Raw genomic sequence first — 24,041 nt, 5'->3', positions numbered from 1 at the left:
CACAAATCAATCTGGCAGGATTCTCACAATTCCATTTACGTGGATGAAATGACTTCTGTACAAACTCAGAAGAGTGGTATGGAGTTAAATATTTTATGCAAAAGTTTCTAGTCCAATAGAGAAAGTAGCCTACACTGCTAAAAGCAGATGTACTTGATGAACTTTCCAATCACTGTAATGTAAAAACTCAAAATTTGACTATCTGTTTCACTGCCAAACATGCAAACAAGACTAACTTCCAAAAAGAACAGGGGAAAAAAAGGAGTAAAAACTAAATTAATTACACAACATTCAGAACACACTGTTTCTTTATTGAATAGCTGATATTTCTTGGAAATGGGAAAGAAGAGCTGCTTTGAGCTAGAGGATGATCTGCAGAGTTCCCTTTAGCTACACTGCAAAGCAGGGGATGCTCCTGGGGGATTTTGCGTATGGGTTTTGCCTTTGGGAAATGGTCACCTGTCTGCTGGTTTTAATACTCAGCTTCCTGATCATTACTTCCAGGTAGAAACCTAAGCTGAGGAAAACAAGCACTCAGGAAAACTAGCTGGGGTGGGCAAACACCGTCACTTGGAGAAGCTCATTTTTGTGGCAGGCAGCAGCTCACCTCATGCTCTCGGCAGTCAAGGAGCTGTGCACGCTTCTGCCCAAGGGTGATGGAGAGTGGGGATCACACCCTGTAGGAGCCTCTCTCTTTCCATTAACTACAGAGGGAGTCTGAGGAAATTACACCCTTAGCTAAATTTAGTTATTGTGAATCCCCTTCCCAAATCTGAGTATGTTTCACACCAGGCCGATCTCGCAGCAGGAAATGATTAGCTGAAGTTAAGCATCTGACAATTCACTTTAATGAGCAATAACTCATGGCAACCCGCCATTAGCTTCAGTTGAATAGCTTTTATTTTTAGCTGGTGTTGCTCAGATGCGGCTTTCATCCAGCATGTGCTGGGAAAGCTGACATCCCAAAGTAGTCTCCAGGTCTTGGTTGTGCCAGTCGGCATGTCAGGGCTCAAGAGCTCCAGTTCCTGGAGGTCAGAGAAAAGTCACTGCAGTTCTGGGAAAGTTTCAAAGAGTGAGATAAACCCAAAAGCCTAGAGAAACAGCAGAGGCGCACAGTCTCAAGAGACCTTGCAAGAAAAGTTACTGAAATCCTGAGAGCGTGCTGAATGAGTGAGCTGGGTCTCCAGGGAGAGAAACAGCACAAGGGGAAGGCACAGAGAGCGAGCCTGCTGAAATAAAACATGACTTTGTTACTGTCCAAGAGAGCCTAGTGAGAGGAACAGCTACAGAAGTCATCCCTATTGTATCTGCTGCTTCATGTTGACCTAAAGCTATTGTCAGAGGTGACTGTAGGGAGGGCATAGGGAAAAGAGGAAGATGAGTCCTCAGATGAATACAGGGCAGGCTCTAGTTTCCTACAGACGAGCATTTAACCAAGGAGCTGCTGCACATGAAGGCAGAACATGTCCTTGTGCCTCTGAAGAAACTCTCAGGGAAGTGTACAACTCAACCCCACAGCACCAAGCACTTGAACAGCAGCCGAAACATCTGCAGTCCTCCTCTCTGGGTGTCTTGCTCAGAAACGTGTTTCCATATAACAGCCATATAACAGCTGTGATGGGTATTTACAACTTCTCTGGTGGGAGGTTTGAGCCTTTTTCTCTCCATTTATCAGCCTGACAAATTCATTCTGCTTCAGAGTCCCACCTGACCCCTCACATAAGCTGCTGTGAGTTCATGACAGGAATAATAAGAGAACAAACATCCGCAGAGTGAATCCACGGAGCCGTTGGTGAGATACTCCTAGCCAGCTCCTATCCCAAAATACTATGAGACAGGTATGTTACTGGCCTGCCTTGAGTCCTTCAAGGGAACCTTGCTTATCTCCCCAACAAAACAACAACTTTTTGGAATAGTTTTTTACTGAATAAAAGGGTGTGGAAAAGCTCAGAAAAAGAGCAGTTGCTCCACACAGCAGAGTTTGAGGCCAGACGCAGTATTTCTACGCACTTGATTTCATTCACCCATTCTCTTGCCTCGGGTTTGTGCCCAGCACACATCCCGGAGCAGCCCAGAGCACAGCGAGAGCAAGTCCAACACATCTGCTGCAAGCGCACGTTAGAGCAGCCTTCCTGTAATGTCTCACAGCTGGGAGAGCAGATTTCTGAAGTCAAGAGGCACGCATTCTGCTTTAGCAAAGAAAGGAAATAAGAAGTCAAGACTAACAAGATCCAGAAAGGGCATGGTTTTGTTTTTTTTTTTTTTTGAACAAGTCAACATTTATTTCAGTTTAGTCAAACAACTCATTGAAGCACTTCTCTAAGTTCTACTTTACATTTTGTATTTACACTGTCCTCGTTCTGCAACAAAAATAAAGTAATCCCCAACCCTGAAGTTTCCAGAATAAGTGTCACTAGCAGCAAAAAGAACAAAGCCCCAAACACAAAGCAAATAATCCCCCTTGATATATTTTGATAGGAGACTTATGTATGTTCCGTAAAAAAGGTTTAACCCTGAACCTTTATGGAAACCTATATGGGATGACGAGAGGGAAAATGTCATGTTTGAAGCTGAACAAGAAGAGCAGCATTTGCTGGCCTTTGCAAGTACACTGTTACTTTTAGCATAAGGAACTGTGAAATGCTTAGACACCCACATAGAAGCAGACTTTTTAACTTTGATCTAAGCAGTTTTGCTCTGCTGGGAGCGTAAGGGTACCAGAGTCAGCGAATACCATCTTTTATCCTGGTGGTGGGCACAAAAACAAACTTTATTACACATGGTTTCCAAGCAGCTGTTAGTACAACACAAGCCTTATTCTTTTGTGAAGTGTCAAGGGTCAGCTTCATTCAGCAGCTCCCAAATTGAGCTACTGTAAGAATTTTTCCACACTTAATGAAGTAATTTCTCAGTTAAATGACATCATTGCTAAGGTCAACTCTGCCTTAACGCTTGAAGCCAGCAACCTCTATCACAAGGTGGACCACTCTGCTGAATAGGGGGAGAGGAGGGAGGAGGAGGACATTTGAATATTGTTTATGTCTCCCTACCTCAAAGGAAACTGTGGCTATGTCCCCAAACAATTCCTCATGGAAACAACAGAAGAGTATCGGTGACAAAATAAATTGGAATTGGGAAAAAAAGCAAGAACAGAACCCAAAGCTTTTTGGGATAGGAAGAAAAACTGCATGTTGAGAAAGAAGGGATTGGTCATTAAACTTTCCAGGCACACACAGGGCTCAGAAAGCACAGAAAACAAGCAGAACAAACAAACACAACTGTGTGCATCTTAGCGTCAGCTTCTTTTGCCAAATGCAGTAGCTTCCAACATTCAGCAGCTGTCTCTTGCTTTCTAGTGCTGTGGAGTTCTCTTTGGTACTTGGAGGCTGTCAGGAGCTCCGGGCAAAGAGAAAGTCTTTGTCCATTTACCAACCAATTCCAAAGGCGCTGATCTTGAATAACTTTACTAAGCAAGAGTGACACAGATGTCTAGGAAAGGGGGCTTTTCTCTTAGTAAAGTTGTGGTAGGTGCAGTGGAAACCCAAGGCAATCTACATGCTTGTCAAATTGTGCCTAGGTAAGAACAGAGTCCTCCATGAACGTCTCTCATTTGTTCACTCTTAAATTATTCAGGCTCTGACAGCCCCTGAAAAGAAAAGAACGGAATAAGAATAAGTTGCAAGTGGTGCAGGGTGAGAGCGGACACCACGTAACCACCAAGAACAACGAGGTTGGGGTGTTTGACGACAGACACACTGCAGCCGGAGCCTCCAGGGCTGGTGCCCAAAGCAGCTTCCTCCACGCCCTTGTCCTCCAGAAATACTAGCGGAAAATACAAGCTCACAGCAAAGGTACTGGCTGGGATGAATCAAAAGAAGTAATGAATGAAGTAAATGCAAACAGTGGTTTGGAAATAAAACACACAGATAAGAACTGCTGGTGCTTGTGATGTTTTGCTCTTTGAACACGGCACAGGGAAATGGCTAAGCAGCTCGGAGACTTTTAACTGCACACTCAAGACTATCAGTTAAACTTGTGGGAAGCTTCACTTAGCTTAAGTAGGAAAATCAGAACATCACTTGCTGTCCCATATAACAGGCTCACGTGATCTATGTCTTGGTTTTTCGTTTGACAGCTCTCCGGGGCAGGGAGCAGTTCTGTGAGCAACCTTCCCCATGGCGCCAGTCAACAAGTTTATCAAATTTCAGGTGATGAAATCACTACTACACTCTATCTGGGTCAGCAAGAAAGATGGGACAGGAACTTGAAGTCTCAGAGAGCATCTGCTGCATGAGAACAGGAGAGCTCTCTGCAGCATCTGCCGAGGTCTCAGCCCTCTGAAGCTATGCAAGTGCCTTGACCCAGCCACCACCCTCCCCAATAAGGCTAGTCCTAAGAAATTCATTGATTTTGACTTCTGGAGGGCCACACGGAGCCTCCCATGGCTTTTACAGTGCCTACACCATTGGTCCTTACCAGCAGCCTCCTCACGGAAAAAATTCTACGTCCAGCTTAGCAGAGATGTGGAGAGGTGCACTGCATAAACTGCACTGCTTCACTCCCAGCTGCATCACTGCGTCTAATCACAAATAGCTGTAAAAATGCTCTACCAAGCAACATGTCTAATAAGTGATTATCATGAGAAAAGCCATCTTCACTATTGCTGAGTAGTTGCTTTCTTTCAGCCCCATCTTTCAAAGTAATTAGGAAAAAGAAACACTTATTTGAACACAACAGCAAGGGCTGGACTGGTCTAGCAGCAGAGGCTCTTTGATTCTGGAAAGACTTTGTCGAACATGGGTGATCTCTTACTGCAATGTAAGATGTCTGATCACAGACATCACCTGCCTGATAGCTTAGTATCTCCAGGACAAGTGACTGCAGTGAATATTCAGCGAGCATTAGCCTTTAGATGTTTGTCTGGAGCTTGCCTTGTTTGAGGCTTTTCTTAGACACACTGCCGGATCAAATTCTACAGCAGCACAGCTCTGAGCAGCTACAGCCCTCCCTGAGCAGCCCGGGACGTTCAAGTCTGAGTAATTTCTCTGATACTAAGACAAAGTCAACTAAGATGCTGCTGTCTGCTCAGCACCTGCGCCCTGGCAGGAGCTGTGCTCTGCTATTGCAGAGCTGAAGTTACTACTGTAACATTCAAAGCATTTGCCCTCTTCTTGCCTAAAGCTATGATTTTCCTTCTGCTGCCCTAAAAAGGATCCCCGTTGATTAATACTTATTCCATTTCCTAAAGAAATCTATTGAGCCTCCACATGCTTCAGCTGAGAGCGATGTTTGAATATCGTGTTGATCCTCAGGGTTCAAACTACAGAAGGTACAAAGAATACCAGACTTGAGGCACTTCAATGGTATTAGCTGTGAATCATCTTTTTACATTGTACCACTCAGATACATTTGGATCTAAAATACATTTGCATTTCTAATTAAAACAGATTACCATTAGTAACTAAAGAATGTCTTAAATCAGAATCCTTAGGCCATAAAAGCTAATTGCATGATGCTAAAACTGGATTTCAAAAATATACATATTATACCCCCTGCAGGATTAATTAGGCAACATCTCTTCGAAAGAGTTCTCAAAAGTGTATTTATTCAGCATGTGGTTAAGTTATACTGGGTTGTGCAACACTTTTCATAGCCTGCCTTGGCGCACACTTCTGCGGCAGCAGACAGCTGGGGCCTTGTTCATCAGGGGCGCTCAACATGGGCAAATCTGATTCGGGACCGCAGCGAACCCCAGCCGATGAGAAGGAACACACATGCTGGTTCGTGCTCTCTGCCTCGCAACCACCTAGATGCTGCCTTCACCTCTAATGCAATCCTGCTGCTCCCTGCTGCGTAGCGGGGGTTGTTTTGGCCACAGTTAACTGGTGCCGCTGAACAAGGTGATCTTGGGTACGCGTGTGATGTGCTTCCTAGGACATGGAGGCCTACAAAAAGGCTGAAATCAACTGCTAGATACAAATCTGGAAGATATAACTGCTGATTATTTGATGCTCATTTTGTAACCAATTTCCTATGTGACCTCAAGAAATTTTCTGAGCGCTCACTGAACTGTAATGTGTTTTCAGATAGGTTAAGACTGTACTGCATGTCTTGGGGATGTAAGAAACCTCTGTTCACTGAAGCTGCATGTGCATTGTGAAGGGAGGAGAAAAATACAGCATAACAGAGCACATCTTCGGCTGCTATACTCTGTAGCTGTAATTGTCAGCAAGCCTAAACCGCATGAAAAAGTGTCCTCAGTGGATTTAGCTGTAGCTGGGGATGTGCCACTCCCAGCTCTCCTTGTCTGCTCGGAGCTGCTTGCTCCATGTGAAATATGAACATGGAAAAATGCCCGGAAAACATAACAGTGGAGACACGTCCAGGGTTGCTAAATCCAGTCCCTTCTTATCACAGGTAAGAGTCCCTCTCTTTCCTAAATGTTTAATTCAGTGCTGTCTTGTGCTAGTGAACAAGGGATCTTTGCTCAAAATTGACATATAGACTGTACTTGTGCTTTCCTGTATATAGCAACATTAAATTTCCATGTTTAATTTACAACCTTCCAATACAAAAGATAACAATCTCCACCAGAAACCACCTACTGGTTCCTCAGGATCACATTTGCTAAAGGGTTCCCAGCAGGTCTGGCTCCCAGGCTTCACCCCTTTGTGCAACTTTACAGCCTTGCACAGCCTGAAAGATAATTTTTCAGGGATCCAAGATTTCGAAGCTGTTGAGCTGTACCAGGACTAACAATGGCTGTAACATGTGGAACAACCAAGTGCATTGGGGTGCAATAAGGGCAACAGAATAGCAATTACTAACTCCTCATGTGGCAACACGCAGAACAGGAGATGTATTTTTTCCGTTTTCCAAAAGTACTGAGCAACCACAGTTCCCGTATAGTCGAGGAGGAGCACCCAAAGGCATTGGGAAGTGCTGGGAGGTGAGGGTGTAAGAAACCAGCCACAGCTATAGTGGGCTTTCTGCAACGTGATGTTATGCGTGCTACATTAGAGAAAAGCAAACGACAAGTATGTAAGCTGAAGTGTATATAATGGCTCTCTCCCCATCAAAGAGAAGAAACCCCCATGGCTGTTCTATTATTAACTGCTGTAATTCAGTTTGCAGGTTCTATTTCTCATCTCATTAAGACTTCACTGGTGAAATTTTCATATTTTGTCCTAATTATCTGAAAGGAGCCCCGGTGACGTGTGTGATTTCCATGTTCTCAGCCTACCAGGGACAGGATTGCAGGTCTGGTCCAGGACAGAGGCTGACAGATTGAGAGGCACGTCAAACTCAACAGGAGACCCGACAGGATGCACTAACTACCTTTAACCTAAGGAATGGTTTGTGTTTCAGCATAATCAACCACATCAAACATTATGAACTAAAAGCAAACAGGTTAATTTTTGGTTTGTGTTTTCTAACGGCAAAGAACATTAGCCAAGGGAGATGTTTTTGAGCATATCTCGTTAGGTATTTTCTAATAATTCTTTACATGTGCTGAAGTCCTACTTAGGATCTACAGATCTTTTTTAAGAAAACAGCCAGATGTGCTTCTGTAGTTGTTCTAAAAAGTATCTTTACATGACATTGAATTGTGTGATGCAATATTAGCAATTGAACTGTTCTGCAATAGCAACTGATATGCAGTGGCTAACCTGGCAGAGAACTGGATTTCCTTACTGAATTGAAAACCACATCTGTAGATCCCTGCTGTAATCACTAACTGCCCAACCAATTCTTCTCTTTTGAAAAGAAATTGCAACTTTTGCCAAAGATGAAAATGTTTTCATCAAAAGCCTGTTAACAGACAAGAATTACACTGAAATGTAACAGTGTTCTGCTGTGTTTGAGAAGTATCTTGATGCTATTTTTAGACTAAAACATTTTGAGGTTTGGGGTTTTTTAACTATAAAATGATAGATTAGTTTTCCTAATACATACACAAGTTTTAACAAGGTATATACTGAAACACAATGGTTTGGAAAAAAAAACAAAATCCTTCTGGGGTCATGTGAAATAACTGCCCTTTTTGTTTCACTTCAAAATGGATAGATTTTATTTCAGCATCCGTGCATTGAATTCCTAAGCAATACATCTATCTGGCACTTATTTTATAGGAAAACAGCATGTTTAGTTACCCCATGTTCTTTGCAGTGAACAGGGAGTTACCCAAGCTATATTTTTCACAGTTATCTGTTCTCTTTTCCTTAGAATAAAGTCTCCCTTCTTCAGGCTTTTGACAAGATGAATAAGGCCTTATGAATTCTTACATGCTTCTTGGAGTGAATGGGAAGTTTAGGAGCTTTGCATGCATAAAAGCAAACCCCATGTTTCTTTAAAGCTGGATGAATTTATGAAAGTTGAAAACAATGCAGCAATCCGAATAATAAGGATCCCCACCATGCATTCACCCCCAGACTAGCAACTGAAAGCTGATCTTTATAGAAGCTCTTCCTATCTATGAATTAACATCTGAAAGTTTATTGTCTGTACAACTTTTGTCACATCCTGTATATATCCACATCACAAAAGATAAGGCTGCAAGATCAGTCGCAAAAGGAAGACACAAAGCTGGAGGATGAGGGGCTAGCTTGCATCGAGAGAGTTAGAGATGTTTAGCAGCGTGTGTAACTTTCAAAACAATGCTAGTATTACTTGGATCTTGGGAACTGACAGAAAGTTGCTAAAGCATCCTGAACACTAGCACTGATATGATAAACATCAGATTTACAGAAAGTGGCCGGCAGAAGATGAGAGTGGTGAGCAGAGTCACATGTGGCAACAAGCACTTTGAAAAACCTCAAACCTCCTGTGCTTTTGGACACTTTATATTTTGCAGTAACACAGACCCACTGAAAACTTGACCTGCTGTATCCATGAGCAAGGTTTCTACCCTCAAAAAAACCCTCCTGTGAACATGTAAGATTTAACAAAACTTAAAACTAAATAATCCTAAAAAGAGCTCACTGTTCCCCCAGCCTGCCAACAGAGCAGTGGCCATGCTTCTCCTTCAACTGTCCACTGTTCAGAGGTTGCTTATCAGCCTCAGGACTTCTCCTGCTGAAATCCTCCTATGTCTCGTTGCCACATTCAAGGGAGGACATGCCCACGCACACAAATACTAACAGGTTCAGACAAGTGAGTCTTTATTTACCCGAAAAGACTGGCATGGGGACTGTCAGACACATTTTTGGGACGTGCTTAACTCAGGACTATCTGTCAGGAGGGTCTAAAGCAGGTGTGGGAAAGCACGTTTCCACACTAACAAAAAGAGCCATGTTTTTGCTAACAGTGTTCACCTTGTCATGTTAATCCTGCTTGGTCAACTGAGCAGCGTTTTCATCAGCTCTTTTGTCCCTTCCAATAACTATCTGCCATGACCTACTCTGACTCCTGACTCAGCCTGCAGAGGTGGGAAAACACAGGACTTGGAAGAGATGTTCCTGTCATGGGCTTACCAGTTTTCTCTTAATAGAACTGAAAGAAAATAACAACAACTCTCCTAAACCGCACCACATCCATTTGCTTGTGAACCTGCCAGGAGAAAGAGCTGAGTACAACTCTGGCATGAGAGAGAGACTGCCCACAGAAGACCAGTACACTTGATCCTCCTGACTTCACTGAGATGCAACTAATGAGCAACAGACGGACTTCACCCAAGGAGTGTATTTGGGGAAGGTAACAGTTTCCTCATATTTCTCATTCAAGAAGGACCAGGAAACTAAGTGAGCTTTGGTTGACACCCTTAATTTTACTATTGTTTTCTCCTCTGCCTCGATTTTGACGGAACTGCTTTGGCCATGAATTCCATTACGCTTTACACAGTGTAACCATGGCTCAGCCTGAAACACTAAATAAAATATGTTCAAATTAGGAAATGTTATGGGCTTGAATATATTACTGCAGATCACTCTCTTGCTACCACTTAGCACAAAGGTACCAGCTTCCTCAGCAAAGCTCTGCAGCTCGCTGTAACACAGTGTCAGCACCTTCTATAAAAAGCACCATCAGATCTCACTTTTTACCTAATGAAGAAATAACTTCTATTAACATGCTGTTGACAGCCCTTGTAATGATGCCCGTTTGCCTAACTTCCAGTTAAGGCTCTGTTTCTGACCAGCTAGCAAAGATACACAAGGTGGCTGGCTGAACTCCCTTCACTGCACATTAGTCACCATCACTCTGTCAAGAGAAGCTTACTTTGTTAATCTTACAGCAAAGAGGTTCACCAGACTGAGCCAGTAACAAATCAAAGACTCAGGGCAGGATAGCAAGAAGGAAGGAAAAGGAAGGAAAGAAAGAAAAAGAGGACAGTAAAAGGAAGGAAGCTTGCAGAAGGAAGAGCAAAACTGTAGGAGACAGGAGAGAAGAGAAGCCAGAGGGACAGGAAATTTAAACAAGAGCTTTACCAGGAGCTTAGCACAGACACAAACTCACTCACTCTTTCATTTTTAACACACTGAGATTAAAGGTTTGACATTCAGATTAAGTTTCTTTTGTTCTGAAATGAAAAGTTTGGATATGACCAGCAGCCTGCTCAGAAGAGCAACTGTTGAAGGAGGCAGAGGGACATGTTCTTTATTGAAGCTGATATGGCACATCCATTTAAATCCATCTTCCCTGTTTCTGGCTACCCTCAAGTAAAAAGTGTTTTATATTCTCACCTGAAGCCACTCTGCAGCCACATAATATTACCTAGAACAGGGTGTAAGGTGTTGCACTGTAAAGTTATGCTGACAATAGATTACTTTTAACCACAGACCCTTTTCTTTGGGCTGTACCTGATGCACCCATAGCAAGCTTCTCAAGTCCAGTAGATGGGAACATCTCTCTCCTTGTGCTCAAAGAAAAGCATTTCCTACACCTTGTTAGTGATTTCCACCCTCCTGGTGCCCCTTAGGCGTGCTCCAGGTAGGACTAGAACTGAATGAGCTGAACTACTGCAAATAAACGTCCTCTAAATAAGGTGCTGGGTATAATACAACACACAAAATTTAACTTCTAGGTTAAATCTGAGTCACTGACTATTCTTTACAGCCCCCCATGCATCAGAGCCTGGAGTTCAGTCTCCATCTGACCCAAACTCCATGCACCCACTGCTGAGCTTCGGGGCTCTGCGCTGAAGGTAGTGCAGAGTAACGGCACTCACCTGCTGGACTTTGCTCTGTGTTTAAAGGCAATGAAGTTTTGACCTTGTCATGTTCAAGGCATGCAGCTTACCATTTGCTTTAGAAAAGACATTTCACAAAGCAGGAATCCCTCCAATTTCTTTGCTTTCCCTCACCATGACCCTTTCAAAGGAGCCTCTAATCTGAATCACATAGATAACTGAGGAGATGGACTCCATGTTAGAAGAAAATAAGCTATATTCAATTGCAAATCCTGAACTGATTTCTAAGGAGAGTTCAGTGACTTTCTAGTTGTCAGAAGACCATCAGAATTTGAACCCTCTTATCAGTCTGCTTTCAGGGCCAGTTTTGCAGCACTAAGAAGCATCCCATTACACTAGGTCGCTTTGCATTTGTGCACTTAGGAGATACAGCAAAAAGCCTTGCTTGCCCACTCTTGGCTGATTAAGGCCATTGGCCTAAAGGCTGTACAAGTCTACTGCTCTTAACTACCCCTTTTTATGGCTGAAAGCAAGTGACAGAGTCTTGCTCTGAGGCACTCCTATATTAGGATTCATATCCATACTTCAGAACAGACAAGTAGTCCTTATTTAGTTCATGCAGGGGACTGTCAGGGTCAGAGCAAAACTGCAAATGGTACTAAGTGTCAGTTGCTTTCTCTGGATGGATCCCAATAGCTTTGTACATGGGCAAAGCTGACAAGATCAGAAACTCACCAAGAGAAACAAGCGAAAAACCAGTACCAAAGTCTCTACTGCTGCAAAAGACAGGGTAAGATTGATGCAAAAGAGTAGTGTGAGTTATCCGTCAAAATCCTTCAGAGAAATGCCCAGTTACACGAAATTTATGTATTTCATGATACACTGGGGACCTAGGGTTTGGGTTTCGTCAGCTCTGCATTTTTGTTGCTATTTAGGAGATCAAGCATCCGCATCACTTCCAAGCTCCACGGCATTAAAAGCTCTGACACAGCTTGTACCAACACAACCTCTGTTTGAGCATAGACTGCACGCTCATCTTCCCAATTTCTCTCACCGGATGGTTCTTATTGGCACAACAAAACTTACTCAGTTGTTGCAAAAGATCAAGGTACATCAGGCATCTGTCACCAGGAAAAGAGCAGAGCTGCAATTCCAAAGGCAAAGGGAAGGTCATTTATGGGGCAGCAGTGAGAACAGCTCCAAGGTGCTTCACATCCATCTCAAATACAAACTACAGTCACCTATTTGCACTGCAAGTCTGAGATCAGTGAGAAGCCCTGGGACAAACAGTGTCCCCCCAGAAGCAAAGATGATCACTGACAAGGCATTATAGATGAAGTTAGAGCTTCAAAGGTCTGGTTGCCACATTAAAGCATCTCCAAGCTTAACAGCAGAAGCTGCCAACAACAGCACACTGATGCTGTAGTCTGGGGCACCCAAATCCCTCATCAAATGTCAGGTTTGGTGCCTGCTTATATTCAGGGAGTATTTCCACCACCTGACTACCTCTGGTTTTCTTTAATAAATACCGCATAACAGATAGCCTTTTACAACTTTTTGCCCAAAGTTTTTACTATCAAGGACAAGAAAGAAGTAAAGCAATCGGTATCACAAACACCTTTTGTTAATAACCCAGTAAACTAGAATTGTAAACACAGTTAACATTTCAAAAGGAGAGAGAAAAGCCAGCTGTTTCCCCTTCCCCCTTCTAGAGACGTCTGCAGGCAGGACAGGCAGCAGGGAGATTTTAATCTGTCAGAATCAACATTTTAAAGACCAGAGCCATGTCAGAAAGCTTGAATACTGCTCCAACCTGCTGCATGGGCCGACACATGCACAAGATGTTCGAGAGACTTGGCTTTCACAGTAATTTAGTACCATAACCTTTCTGTTAGCAGCCCTACCCCTACAATCAGGTTACGTGTTCCTTTATAAAGGCTGCAAAACAGCGGGGTTTTGTGCATTGACCTCAAGAGTCACTTCTTTGGCATGAAGTAGTGTGTTCTCCCCAGTCTGAAAAAGATCAACATCTTATCAAATCATGGCAAACTCCATCACCAACTAGTTGCTGCTGTCACCACATAAGCGTGACTCTAGTTCAATAACCAGGGAAACAGGGCTCCTACATTGCAAATGTGTGCCTCAAGAAATTAGTAACCCACCCATCCTCAAAGTCATCTTTATCCGGGGATATACGAATGGGTTCCATGATTACCAAAAAACTGCATTTAAAAGCTTGAGTTTTAAAAAAAAAAAAAGAAAAGGCAAGTTTTGTTTGGGACATTTTTGCTTGGCCATTCAGAGAACAGGAAACACTGAAAAATCACACAGAGATCTTCAAAAAACTCACATTATCCAGAACAAGTTCAAGAGCTGTATCACAGTATAAAGACTGCAGGCTGGGAAATCTTCAGTCAGTGCATCTGAGCTGCACTGTTCCTTGTAAAAGCCAGATTTTTATTTTATTTTTACAAGGCTCTCTAGCTGCCGTGCCTTTCCCACATCTCTCTTAGCGTTTCAGCTCAGCCCGCTTCCCCAGACCTTCCCACATCACCATTCAGAGATTTGTGAACTGTGAGAAACAGATGTTCTCAAAGCAGTTTGCTCCTATCCAAGCCCAAGAAAGACTAGAAAGGGGGGAAAAAAAAAAAAAAAATCTCATTTAAGCAAATATTTCTCCCCGCCCTATTGACCTTACAGTCCCAGGGTGTTTCCTACCAGCAACGATAAAATGTACCCTGTCAACTTCAGCCCTCTCCCTCCCGATGCCCGTGGCCGGTTCACCCGCCCCTCCGGGCAGCTGCCCCGCGGCTCCCTGCCGAGGGGGCTCCGGCCGCGCCGGGGGGTCCTGGCCGCACCCGCGCTGCCGAGCGGGCTGCGGGGCACCGAGCCCGGCTGCTCTCCGCCTTCACCTGCCCCTTCCCTCCGCTCGCCCCCCGGAGCAGAGCGGGCAGGCGGCGGGGGGGATGCTGCCCTGCCGAGGGCACCGCTGAGCTCCCGGCCCCCCGGCGCCTGCCCCAACCCCCGGGGGACCGCTCCCCACACCCCGGACGCTACCGACCTTTACAGGAGCAGCAGCAGCAGCACTTCGCCAAGAGCCATCCTACACCGGAGCGGGCGGGATAGCCGCGCCTGCCCGCTTTCATGCTGCCTTCGGGCTGCTCATGGCAAGGAGCCACCGGCCCGGTTGGGAAAAACAATAAATCACAATAAAAGAAAAAAAAAGCCCTAAAGCCAAAAAAATATGTAAAAATAGCCGTGATAAGTGGCCGAGCCCCTCGCGGTCGCGGCGCCCACCAGCCGCTGTCCCCGCCGTGCCCGGCGCGCACCTCCGGGGGCGGAGCGGGGCGGAGCACGGCCCGCGGCCACCGCGCCGCCTTATGCAACGGGGCGGCGGCAGGCGGAGCGCCCTGCGCGGCCGCGCAGCGCCCGCACCCGCAGCCGGCCGAGGAGGGAGGGAGGGAGGGAGAGAGGGGGCCTGCGGCGAGACGGGGCTCCCGCCTCTGTCTGGAAGGAAAACGAGTTTTCCGGGGGGAAGAATGCTGTAGCTGCGCTCAGGCAGGCGGCCGCGGCCGCGCGGGCGGCATCCGAAGTCGGTAGCGAGAAATAAAAACTGCCTGGGAGGAAGTTTGCTAAAGCTCTGATATGTTGTGGAGGGGGGTTCCTCCAAAGTCTTGAAAAGGCAAAACTTGTATTGCTGTGGGTTTTTTTAAAGTTCACAACTTTTTTTTTTTTTCCCCAGTGCCATTCCTTAGCTGAAGCGTCTGAGAGCTAAAACTTTTTACAACTAGTTGAAAATATTAACCAGCCTGTTGTGATCCCAACTGCTCTGCCTGTCTACTTTCTGCAGTGGGAGACCTGCCTGAAGCACTGAAGGGTAAATGCCTACCCTTCTGACACACAGACCAAGGTGCCTGAGATCCAGAAGCACAGCTTGCTTTGGAAGGTGCCAGCCTGTTGTGTTAGGATTTCCCACCTAAAGCATGGAAAACGAGGTGCCAAAAACGTCCCGAACCTTGCTGGAGGCGGCTGGTAGGAGAGGTCGGGCAGGATTCCAGAGCGGCAGCATCATAGTTTTGCACTCTTGCATAGAAAGCTGAACAAACCCAACAAGCTGCTTCTCCCAGGCATAAATACGTATTGAGAAGGAACCGCAGAGGGGAGATGTGCTGTGCTTTGTGCCCCTGGGGGCCAGGACTTCAGCCTGAGCAGGCATGGCTGTACTGATGCCACAGGCTGGTGGTCTGGACTAAGGCTTTTGGTTTGCTGCATAATGGCTTTGGAGTAAGCGACACTGCTGTGGGGCTAAGGGCCATTTCTGGACAGGAGGTGAGGGCTGCGGCTTCAGCACAGCGTTCATAAACCCACGTGGGGTTGCCTACATAGTGGGTGCTGTTGGCCAGAGGGAGGTCTGTACTGGGTGATTTCATGTAGCTGCCAGGTGGGATCCTGTGGACCCTGGAGCCATCCTGGCAGAGGATCCCAGTACCTGGTGCCAGGAGAGTGCCAGAGACCCTCCCTGAGAGACTCCTTCCACCACAACGGCAAATATGAAACCTTCCTGCTTCACTTCTGGCTGCGCTGTAGGAACTGTTCTTCGACTACAGCCTCACTGGAAGGACTGGCAACCTCATTACAAGCCTGGAGCATGCAAAATTTTCCTGCTAATGCCCTTGAGCACCAAGGTGCTTTTCAATACATAAGAATAAAGGGAACCTTAACTCTGTTTCCACTTTGCTGTTGCATCTTTCTTTGACTTGGGTCTTTGCCTATCTGGGAGATGCAAGGGATTGTCTCGGGGGTGCACTCGGGGCTCTTGTGCCTGTAGCAGAGAGATAATACGTCTCACTGGAAGCAGAAACTGCAGCTGCAGCTGGAGAAGAAAGAGGTGGACTGGGAAACAGCTAGGACACTTCCACCCTTCTGCGCGTCTCCCTTTCCCTATAGACCGTTTGTCCCTGCCACGGTGCCCCTGGCAGCAGCTCTTCAGGTGGCTGCTTCAGCTACCTGAAGTGCCAAGCAGTGAGAAGACACCAGCTTAGGGCCTCTGAGCGATTCAGGAAACTTGTAGCAGGGCTCTTGAGAAGGCAGCCCTTCACTTCTCTGCTGCTTTCTCCTTCATACTGCGTCTCTCTCTTTTCTAATCCACTCTCTCACACCACGTCCACCTTCTGCCCTATGAGTTGCCTGCCTCCCACCTAAACTCAGCCTGCTTCGTGCAAACAGAAGAAAGGGGTAAGATGAACATGCTCTTCACTGGCATCTTGCTGTTCATGTAGCATCTGCCTGGATGGGCGATATGGGCTCTGAGGCAGGAGCAGTCCATATATATAGCGCCTAGTATGCTGGAGCCCCGCTCTTGGTGGGTTTTAAAAGTCATCACAAGGAAATCTTTAAGACTCTTCATTTGCGAAACTAGGAAACATCCTCAAAGTAGCACCTCACCCCTAAATTCCCGCGACTCCCGGAAGAGCTGGCCGCTACGAGGACCCCGCCTCGGCGGCGGCGGCGGCATCCCGGGCCGCGGGGTGTGCGGGACCCCAGCAGCGGCGGCCGCGGCTGCCGCCGGCGCGGGGCGGTTGGGGGGGCTGGCGGGGACATCTAGCGGCAAAGCCTGGCATCGCGGGCGTGGGGGGCGAACCCGGCCCCGCTGCGGGGAGCGCGGAGGGGCTTGGCTGATGGCGCTGGAGGAGCGCCCGAGCCGTCGGGCCGAGAGGGAGCGCCTGGCAAGCGCGGTGCGCGTCACGCCGGAGGCACGGCAATGGAACAGCGCTTGGGGGGTGTTTCAGTGTTTCAGTGAAACAGCGCTTCGGCAGTGAAGTCTGAGACTCTCAGGGGGGGTTTGAAGCAAGTTGGTAGCTCTTGCAATCGCAGCCAAACTTTAAAACATAATTAAGGTGCAATCTCAGCTCTGAAAAACTGTTTGCTTAATTAAAACAGAATTGAAGTCATTATTGTGGGGGGAAGCAGGCTCTCCCCCCCCCATCTACAGTTCTAGCAATAGTGTGAAGGTTATATTTTAAAAGTTACTCTTTAAAAATATGTATATCTATATATATTCACGGATTAATTATCCATGCAATAAATATTTCACAAAATAAGAGATGACTGAAAGACATATTCTTAATAATCACATCATATCAATTAACTCCTATAAAGCAGAAGAAGAGACATGCTGTGGGCACAGTCTAGCTCAGCTTCAGCCCTAGATGAGGAAGACTTCTGTCATCAGCATCAGTGGGAACTATGCAGTCAACTGCATTGAGCCTTCAGCTTGAAGTAGGGAGTTTGGCCTTTGGGAAGTAGAAGTGTTGCAGAGATCACACAGGGGGAAAAAATCTGCACAGTCCACGCGCCCTAGGTGAGGGGTGAGGAGGCTCTTGCCTGGGACTAGAAAGGGTCCTTAACCTCACTTCCTATGTTGACATTGTATTTTTCATGTTATTATTGGACAGGGTGCATTAATGTGTGACTCTGTGGTCCACGAATAACCTGTATGTCCCCTGGCAAAGAAAACATTCCTGTCCTTGCTCTAACCTATGCCTCAAGTCACAGGAATTCTTTGAGGAAACATCTCCTGGCACCACGCTCCAAACACAATTGTTATCTGCAGTGGAGTGGCCGAAAAAATTTTAGGGTCCTGACTTGCTGCATCTGAAGCTAAGGCTATTGGCAGTGTGCCTGCACCACGGGCCAACTGTGCTGCCCTGTGCAATGCAGACGATGGAAGGGAAGTAATCTCAGTCTAATGTCAGGATGATGAGGAAATTAGTTCTGTCTGCTCTTAAATACACCTTTAGAAAGTCCCCAGGCATATGAGTTCCTTTCATATGAAATCTGAGAGAGTCTGTAGAAATTACTTTTGCTGTAGAGGGGAAATAAGTTCTAATACTTTTACCCAGTCCTCTTGTGCAAAATTTGAGGTGAAAGATGGAGCATATAAATTTTTACACTGTCTCCAGTGCTCCCTCATACCTGCAGCAGCTATTTCATTTTCTTAGGTTATAAAGCGAGGTACCTATCTGAAGGAAACACAGGACAAAATAACTAGTGGATGTAAACTGGCATGGCTTCGTTTGGGTCAACACAAATGCAGTGAAATATGCCTGGCTGTCCCAGCAGAAACCAGGACACTGGCCCAGATTGCCCTGGAGGTCTGTAACACAGAATAGCAGCGACAACGTTTCTTCCATAGTAACAGGTGCTGTTTCCTTCCCCCCATCACATATAGAGAGAGATGAATAATGTAATAGCTGTCAAGAGCATCTGTTCATTCCTTATGCAAGTCAATCCCACATTGTGCTTTAGGGTGTAAAGTGATCTCTGCAGAAAATCCATCCCTACAGGCACCACTATCATGGAGTAAGATGTATTATGGCTGATTTATTTTTTTAATCCAATGAAACTTAAGTATTAGCTACTCCTTTCTTATGAAGGAATAGGGAAACAGCTATCTGACAGAAATAACTCATAGATGGCAAAAGGAAGATGGATTCGTACAGTTTTAAATACATCATTTTAATACGTGATATGACTTGCAGAGACATATTCAGATAGTGCAACGACATGCGTGAAATTTAAGCTTCGTTAATAGAGAGCGTCAGGTACCTCTGCAGAGCAATTCAGATGGTGCAGGCAGGACAGTAAACACGGACGTGCCAAGAACCAGAAACACCAGGAGCAAGGACGTAGCAGAATTTATGTTCTGACTATGGTCTAGTTTCAGCTCATGGAGAAATCAAGAGTTACACAGCAGCTTAAGGAGCCCAGGAGATGCTAGCTGACTAGTTTCATTACTGATTCTCCCACTTGCTTTCTGGGTGACTTTAGGGGAAAAAACCACCATTTCATGCCTCAGTTTTCCTGTGTGCAATAAAAGGATATTAGCATTTCACAGTCCCTTTAAAGTGGTCTGAAACAGAGATTAGATATCCTACACTGAACAACAAGAAGAGCTGTTATTGTTTGATGTGTCTTGAAATGAGTGTGGCAAAATATGGCTCTGACATTATCGGTCTTTAGATTTAGTATTAAAAAGCAACCTCGATCAATATGTCTTGCCTGCAAACGCTACTCGCAAAACCAGGTAAATCTGAACAATTGGAGGAAACAGATTGGCAGAGCAAAGCAGTCCTCGCTCCACCAGCACATTTCAGCACATTATTCTTGGCTCTGGCTCCAGCTATTTTCAACAGCGCTAAACATTCATTAGATTAAATCAAATGAACCACATTCTTTAAAAATAGCCAGAGCCTTGTCGTGCCAGTTGGAAAAAACAACAACTTTATTGGGTATTAAAACAGATCAAATAAATTAAAAATAAATAAATAAATAGAGTCATATTCCCTCCTGGCGCAAGGGAGCACAACTCCAAGGAGAGGTTTTTGGCTCCTCAGCTCAGCACAGTGGTAGGTAAAAAAAGAACATTCTCAACTAGCTAAAACAAACAAATTAAGACGAAATATAGACTGTCCAGCACAAACTCCACGCTGAACTGCAATGTAGGCATATGTTCAGCAAATGTTAGAATATATCATTCCTGATCCCTCTGCTGTAGACGTCAGCACGGGGTGGGTTTATGGCAACTTAGAAGAGTTGCCATGACCAAACAGCATCCTGGCCCACCAATTCTACTGTAAAGCCTTAAAGGCCACAGCAAGACCTGTCTGCTCTGCTGAGATGGACCTCACCTTTTTGTACTGCACAACCCACTGCTCCCAAACATCAGAAGTCCTCTACTGACACTAGCCTAACTTTCTTTCCTAATTTACAACCCATCTTTTTTCTTTCTCTGCATGCTATAAAGAAGGAAGAGCCTACGGAAAAAAGAGAAGTTGCTTGGAGACTTATCCCCAAAAGTATCTTAAAAAGATCATCAAAAAAACAGCACGAGGTGGATGGCTGTAGAGCAGACTGCAGAATAAGTTACATACACTTGCTTTCATGTAGTTCAGTCTGTTTCAAGGGAACTTAGAGTTGCCCCCAAAATATTCACGTAGGTATAATCCAGGAGAGTTTCACCCACTCTTGGGAGCAGAACAGACCTGCAGAACACATGTGCCTCTTCAGCCTCCAGCCTAACTTTGCCTCTCAAATATCTCAGAGCAGATGCCTACATTGTCCAGTTGCTCCAGTTTCCTGGGCACAGGACCAATTCCACTATATATACGGCTTCTTTCTAAGCAGTGACCATTTCCTGACAGTAAGTTGCTTAAGAAAACAGTTAGAAGCTGGTGTACAGTCCTGCCCCGCTGCCTTCCTCCAAGACCTCAGCGCCGGTTCACCTGCCCCTGGACTGGCTCTACTGCTTCAGCAAGGTCTTGTATGAGCAGAGAGGACTTGTCTGACCCAGATGAGTTACGCTTAGATGAGGCTGCAGCAAAGAGCCTCACCTCACAAACCAGTTTAACGTAAGAGGTCCAGTAAGTGGAGCCACGTACCACATTATGTTAGTACGGTGTTGATTGGTTGCTGGAGAGCTACGCTGGATGGTGGACACATCCTGAACAAGCTACTGGTCAGAATAAAAACCCCAACCCTTCAGCAGAATAGAGTGAAATAAAAATTTAAAGCAGGTTTTGTGTTCATTTTCTGAAGCACTTATCTCCATTAGAGCAGGGACATATCTTTGAGAGTTACTGCAATACCCAATGATGGAAGACACAAAGCATCAAAACATTGCCTTTTGGACATGTTTTGGCTCCTGTCTTACTGTGTTGGGCCTCAGCGGGGAAATCATGAGCCTATCTCAGCCCATCATGGTCTGCTTTCCAAGACAAATAGGAGCCTCACCCACTTGTGAATGACAAAGGTGAGTTGTTGTTTTAGCAACTACAGACTAATAGTGTAACAAAAGTATTCCTGACCTGCCTGTCTCAACTTGCCTGAGGTTGTTCTATTTGGATGGTAGAAACCACAGCTAATTTTCTCTTTAAATGGCATTTCTCCTTCCTTAAAGTTGTTACCTGTTTTGGGGTTTTGTTTTGTTTGGTTTTTTGTTGGTTTTTTTTCTAATGGAAGAGTATTCAGACTATTTTCCTGAGACGTTTTGCAGAAAATTGCAAGTTCTGTTCATCACCTATCCCCCCTGCAGTATCCAACACAATTATGGTTCAAGACAAGCTAGAAGAGAGAAGTTAGAGAGAAAATTTTCTCTGTTTGGCCAGTCTGGAGGAATTGGACTGGAATTAAAATGAAATTCAATGTCAATATTGTAAAAGCTTTTATTTATTTGGGCCAAATTATTGCATTAACTGTATTTTCCACTTCCCTTTTTTCCTAGGGTAAAAAGAACGCAGAGGAGTTCTTACCAGGCAATGTTTAGGATGGCAAAGCTTTCTGATTTACAATAGCAGATCTAAGACAAGCATAGAAGAATCTGTAAAGCTGTTATTGAAACTTATGTCGGGTATAAATAACAAGGGCACAAATAACAGGCAGCCTGCTGTGTGGAGAATTAAAAAAAAAAATCGGTTTTAAGCTATTTTTATCAGCTGGTGGAATGACTGGCTGGAAAACAACCCCTCTGCTTTTATCAGTGTGGAGCACCTCTGCCTGCTTTCATTCTTTAGTGCCCACATACTAGCAATAATGGCATTTTTAGGATGCTAGTTCTCTAGCAGGCAGGATTTCTGCTGATGTCCTGTACAGAAATGCTGCTCCTGGGAACATCAGTGAGCGACTGCTAGTCTAACACCAAATACTCTAGAAATCCCCCTTCTGCTTGGTACCATCAGACATTGCCAAAAGCTGGGCTTCTACACATTGGCATTTCCAGTCACTGCAAGACAGAAAAACCTGTTGTCTTTCTGTGAGAGGGACAAGTACATGATGTCATGGAGTATTTTTTAATTCCTATGTTCAGCCGATCTCTTGGTATGTAACAGCTCCACATTACATGATAGTTCCATAAGCATTTTGAGTTGTCAAGAGCGAACAGCCCTGCCAAAACCCTTTGTTGCCTTTTCTGTCTCTCCCAGGTGCCTGCTCCTTCCTGCCGCTTCCCCTGTGCCAAGAGAAATGTTTGTGCAGCCTCACAGTGAATCTGATCCGCAAACAGATCCGGGTTCAAATTAACCTACGGTGGAAAAAAAAGTTCATTTTAGCCCAGATCAGTTCCTTGATCTGCCTCGGTTCTCCTGTCGTTATTGTTCAGATTTTACTGCAAAAGCCTCAAGGTATATGATTGTTGCCTCACCTGTACTGTTGTACTATCTCCTGGTCTCAGTGATCCCATTCACTATGGTAGATCCTGGCTGCTCGGGTAGGCACAGGACACATATCTGATGCTCAAAGAGGGTCAGCCTCCCCGCGTGAGACAAAATGGGTACTTCCATCTGGCCGACTATCTTTTGCTCAGCAGAGAGAAGCACCAGCCCCCAGTGCTGCCGAGAACAGGCCTGTCTCTGTTGTGCCTGCATGGCCCATAGCATGTTTTATGATGGCAATCAGCAAGCTGGGGAGTGGAATGTGCATTTTTGCATCTTGACGTGCAGAAAGACACATCTTCGAAATAAGGAAAGGCTGTAGCAGATTGAATGTTGCAGAACGTGTATAGCTCCCAGCTGAAGGCTATGTACAAAGCAGTTTTCCTGTGGAGCAGCACTGTGTATGCATAGCACAACTACAGCAGATTTGTCTGAACAGATGTGCAATGGCCATGAAGACTACTGGGGTGTAAAGCCTGAACTACCTTCCCCTGCCATCCATGCACAAAACTTTGTTTTACTAAGCTTTTTCATGGGTTAGAATGGCCTTCCTTTGCAGCCAGAGCACCCTGATTCCTTCACGCTGCATGAAACTTAACTTGACTTTTGCAGCCAGCGGAAGGAAAAATGTACTTATTTCACTGAGTAAGAGTCCTGCAGAGTTAATAAATTCTTCAGTGCTTTTCTGAAGAATGGCATTTGGCTCTTAAGGCCAGAATCTGTTCTCTGATACCTAAACGCAATTCCCATAGATTTCCAGGGAAACTGGGTATATATTCCTTTGCAAAATACAGCTATTAACTTAAAATTCTGAAGATACATGAAATCTGCAGAGAAAATAAAGAGCTGGGTACAGTCTGGAAGGAGTAAAACTGAAATGTATGAAGACCTAAGAATACTTTTTAAAAGTGTATCTTGAGTTGAAAGATTTCAGTGTTCCTCCCTAGTCTAGAAAATAGAAAAAATGCCATCCCAACCTTTACTGCAATATACAAGCAATTATCCTTCTTTTTTTTTATGCTGCTGGAAATGTACTTTGTATTTTGCAAACTCTAGAAAGAAAGAAAATACTTATTTCACTGCATTACAATTCTGCAGAATCAATAATTCTTCAGTGCATTTATGAACAATACGCATGTATTTTACATATATAAAATAGAGCCTTTTAATAAATGCTGAGGACAACCAAAGACAAGAATGGTTTAACCTCTTATAATAAAAAAAGGAACTGTTCTATAGCTGTTCTGAACTGTGAGAGACTTATTTAAACAGATTTAAGGAACATATAGTCAAATATGTACTCTGCCTTAAAGAAAAGAAAAATACAATTCTGGAGTTAAAGGCAACTTTTATAAGAAGAGATAATATCTTTTATGAGACCAGTTAATATGAATGGAAAAAAATACACTGGTGTTTATGTAAATAACTTCCTGCCCTAGACTTTTAGACCATCATAGTGACAATAACATTAACTCTACTTTCTAGAATTTGGGATTAATCTGAACTAAGCAAAGTTGACATTGGTTCAGGCTCTTTTGCAAAATGTGTAACCTGGGAATAACTGCTCTGACAAAATGCTTGCGTAAATGACAGGAAAATCAGGCTGCTTGTGTCAGGATCAATATATCAAATCTGTGCAGTGTGCTGAAGCAGATATACAGAAACATAATTTCAATTACTTGAAATACATTATTTAATACACATGTGCT

At 44.7% G+C, this 24,041-nt stretch overlaps 1 protein-coding gene across 5 annotated transcripts in view; it reads right to left on the bottom strand.

Annotated features, from left to right (window-relative positions):
- Positions 1-24,041, bottom strand: part of KALRN (kalirin RhoGEF kinase) — a 523,968-nt gene that overhangs the window by 62,710 nt on the left and 437,217 nt on the right. Inside the window, exon 37 of one of the 5 annotated variants that reach the window (XM_050900359.1) lies at positions 3,621-3,646. The exons of 3 other annotated variants lie outside the window; for them this stretch is intronic. In XM_050900359.1, coding sequence (XP_050756316.1) covers positions 3,630-3,646 — 17 coding nt within the window. In that variant the 3' untranslated portion in view covers positions 3,621-3,629. Of the gene's footprint in view, positions 1-3,620; positions 3,647-22,105; positions 22,203-24,041 lie in introns of those variants that run through there. One more of the 5 variants, XM_050900360.1, reaches the window with a different exon arrangement.

Source organism: Gymnogyps californianus, chromosome 7, assembly GCF_018139145.2.
Source record: "Gymnogyps californianus isolate 813 chromosome 7, ASM1813914v2, whole genome shotgun sequence".
In the NCBI taxonomy this organism is placed as follows: Eukaryota; Metazoa; Chordata; class Aves; order Accipitriformes; family Cathartidae; genus Gymnogyps; species Gymnogyps californianus.
The sequence above is the reverse complement of the archived record's forward strand: the minus strand, read 5'-3'. Positions and strand labels throughout refer to the sequence as shown.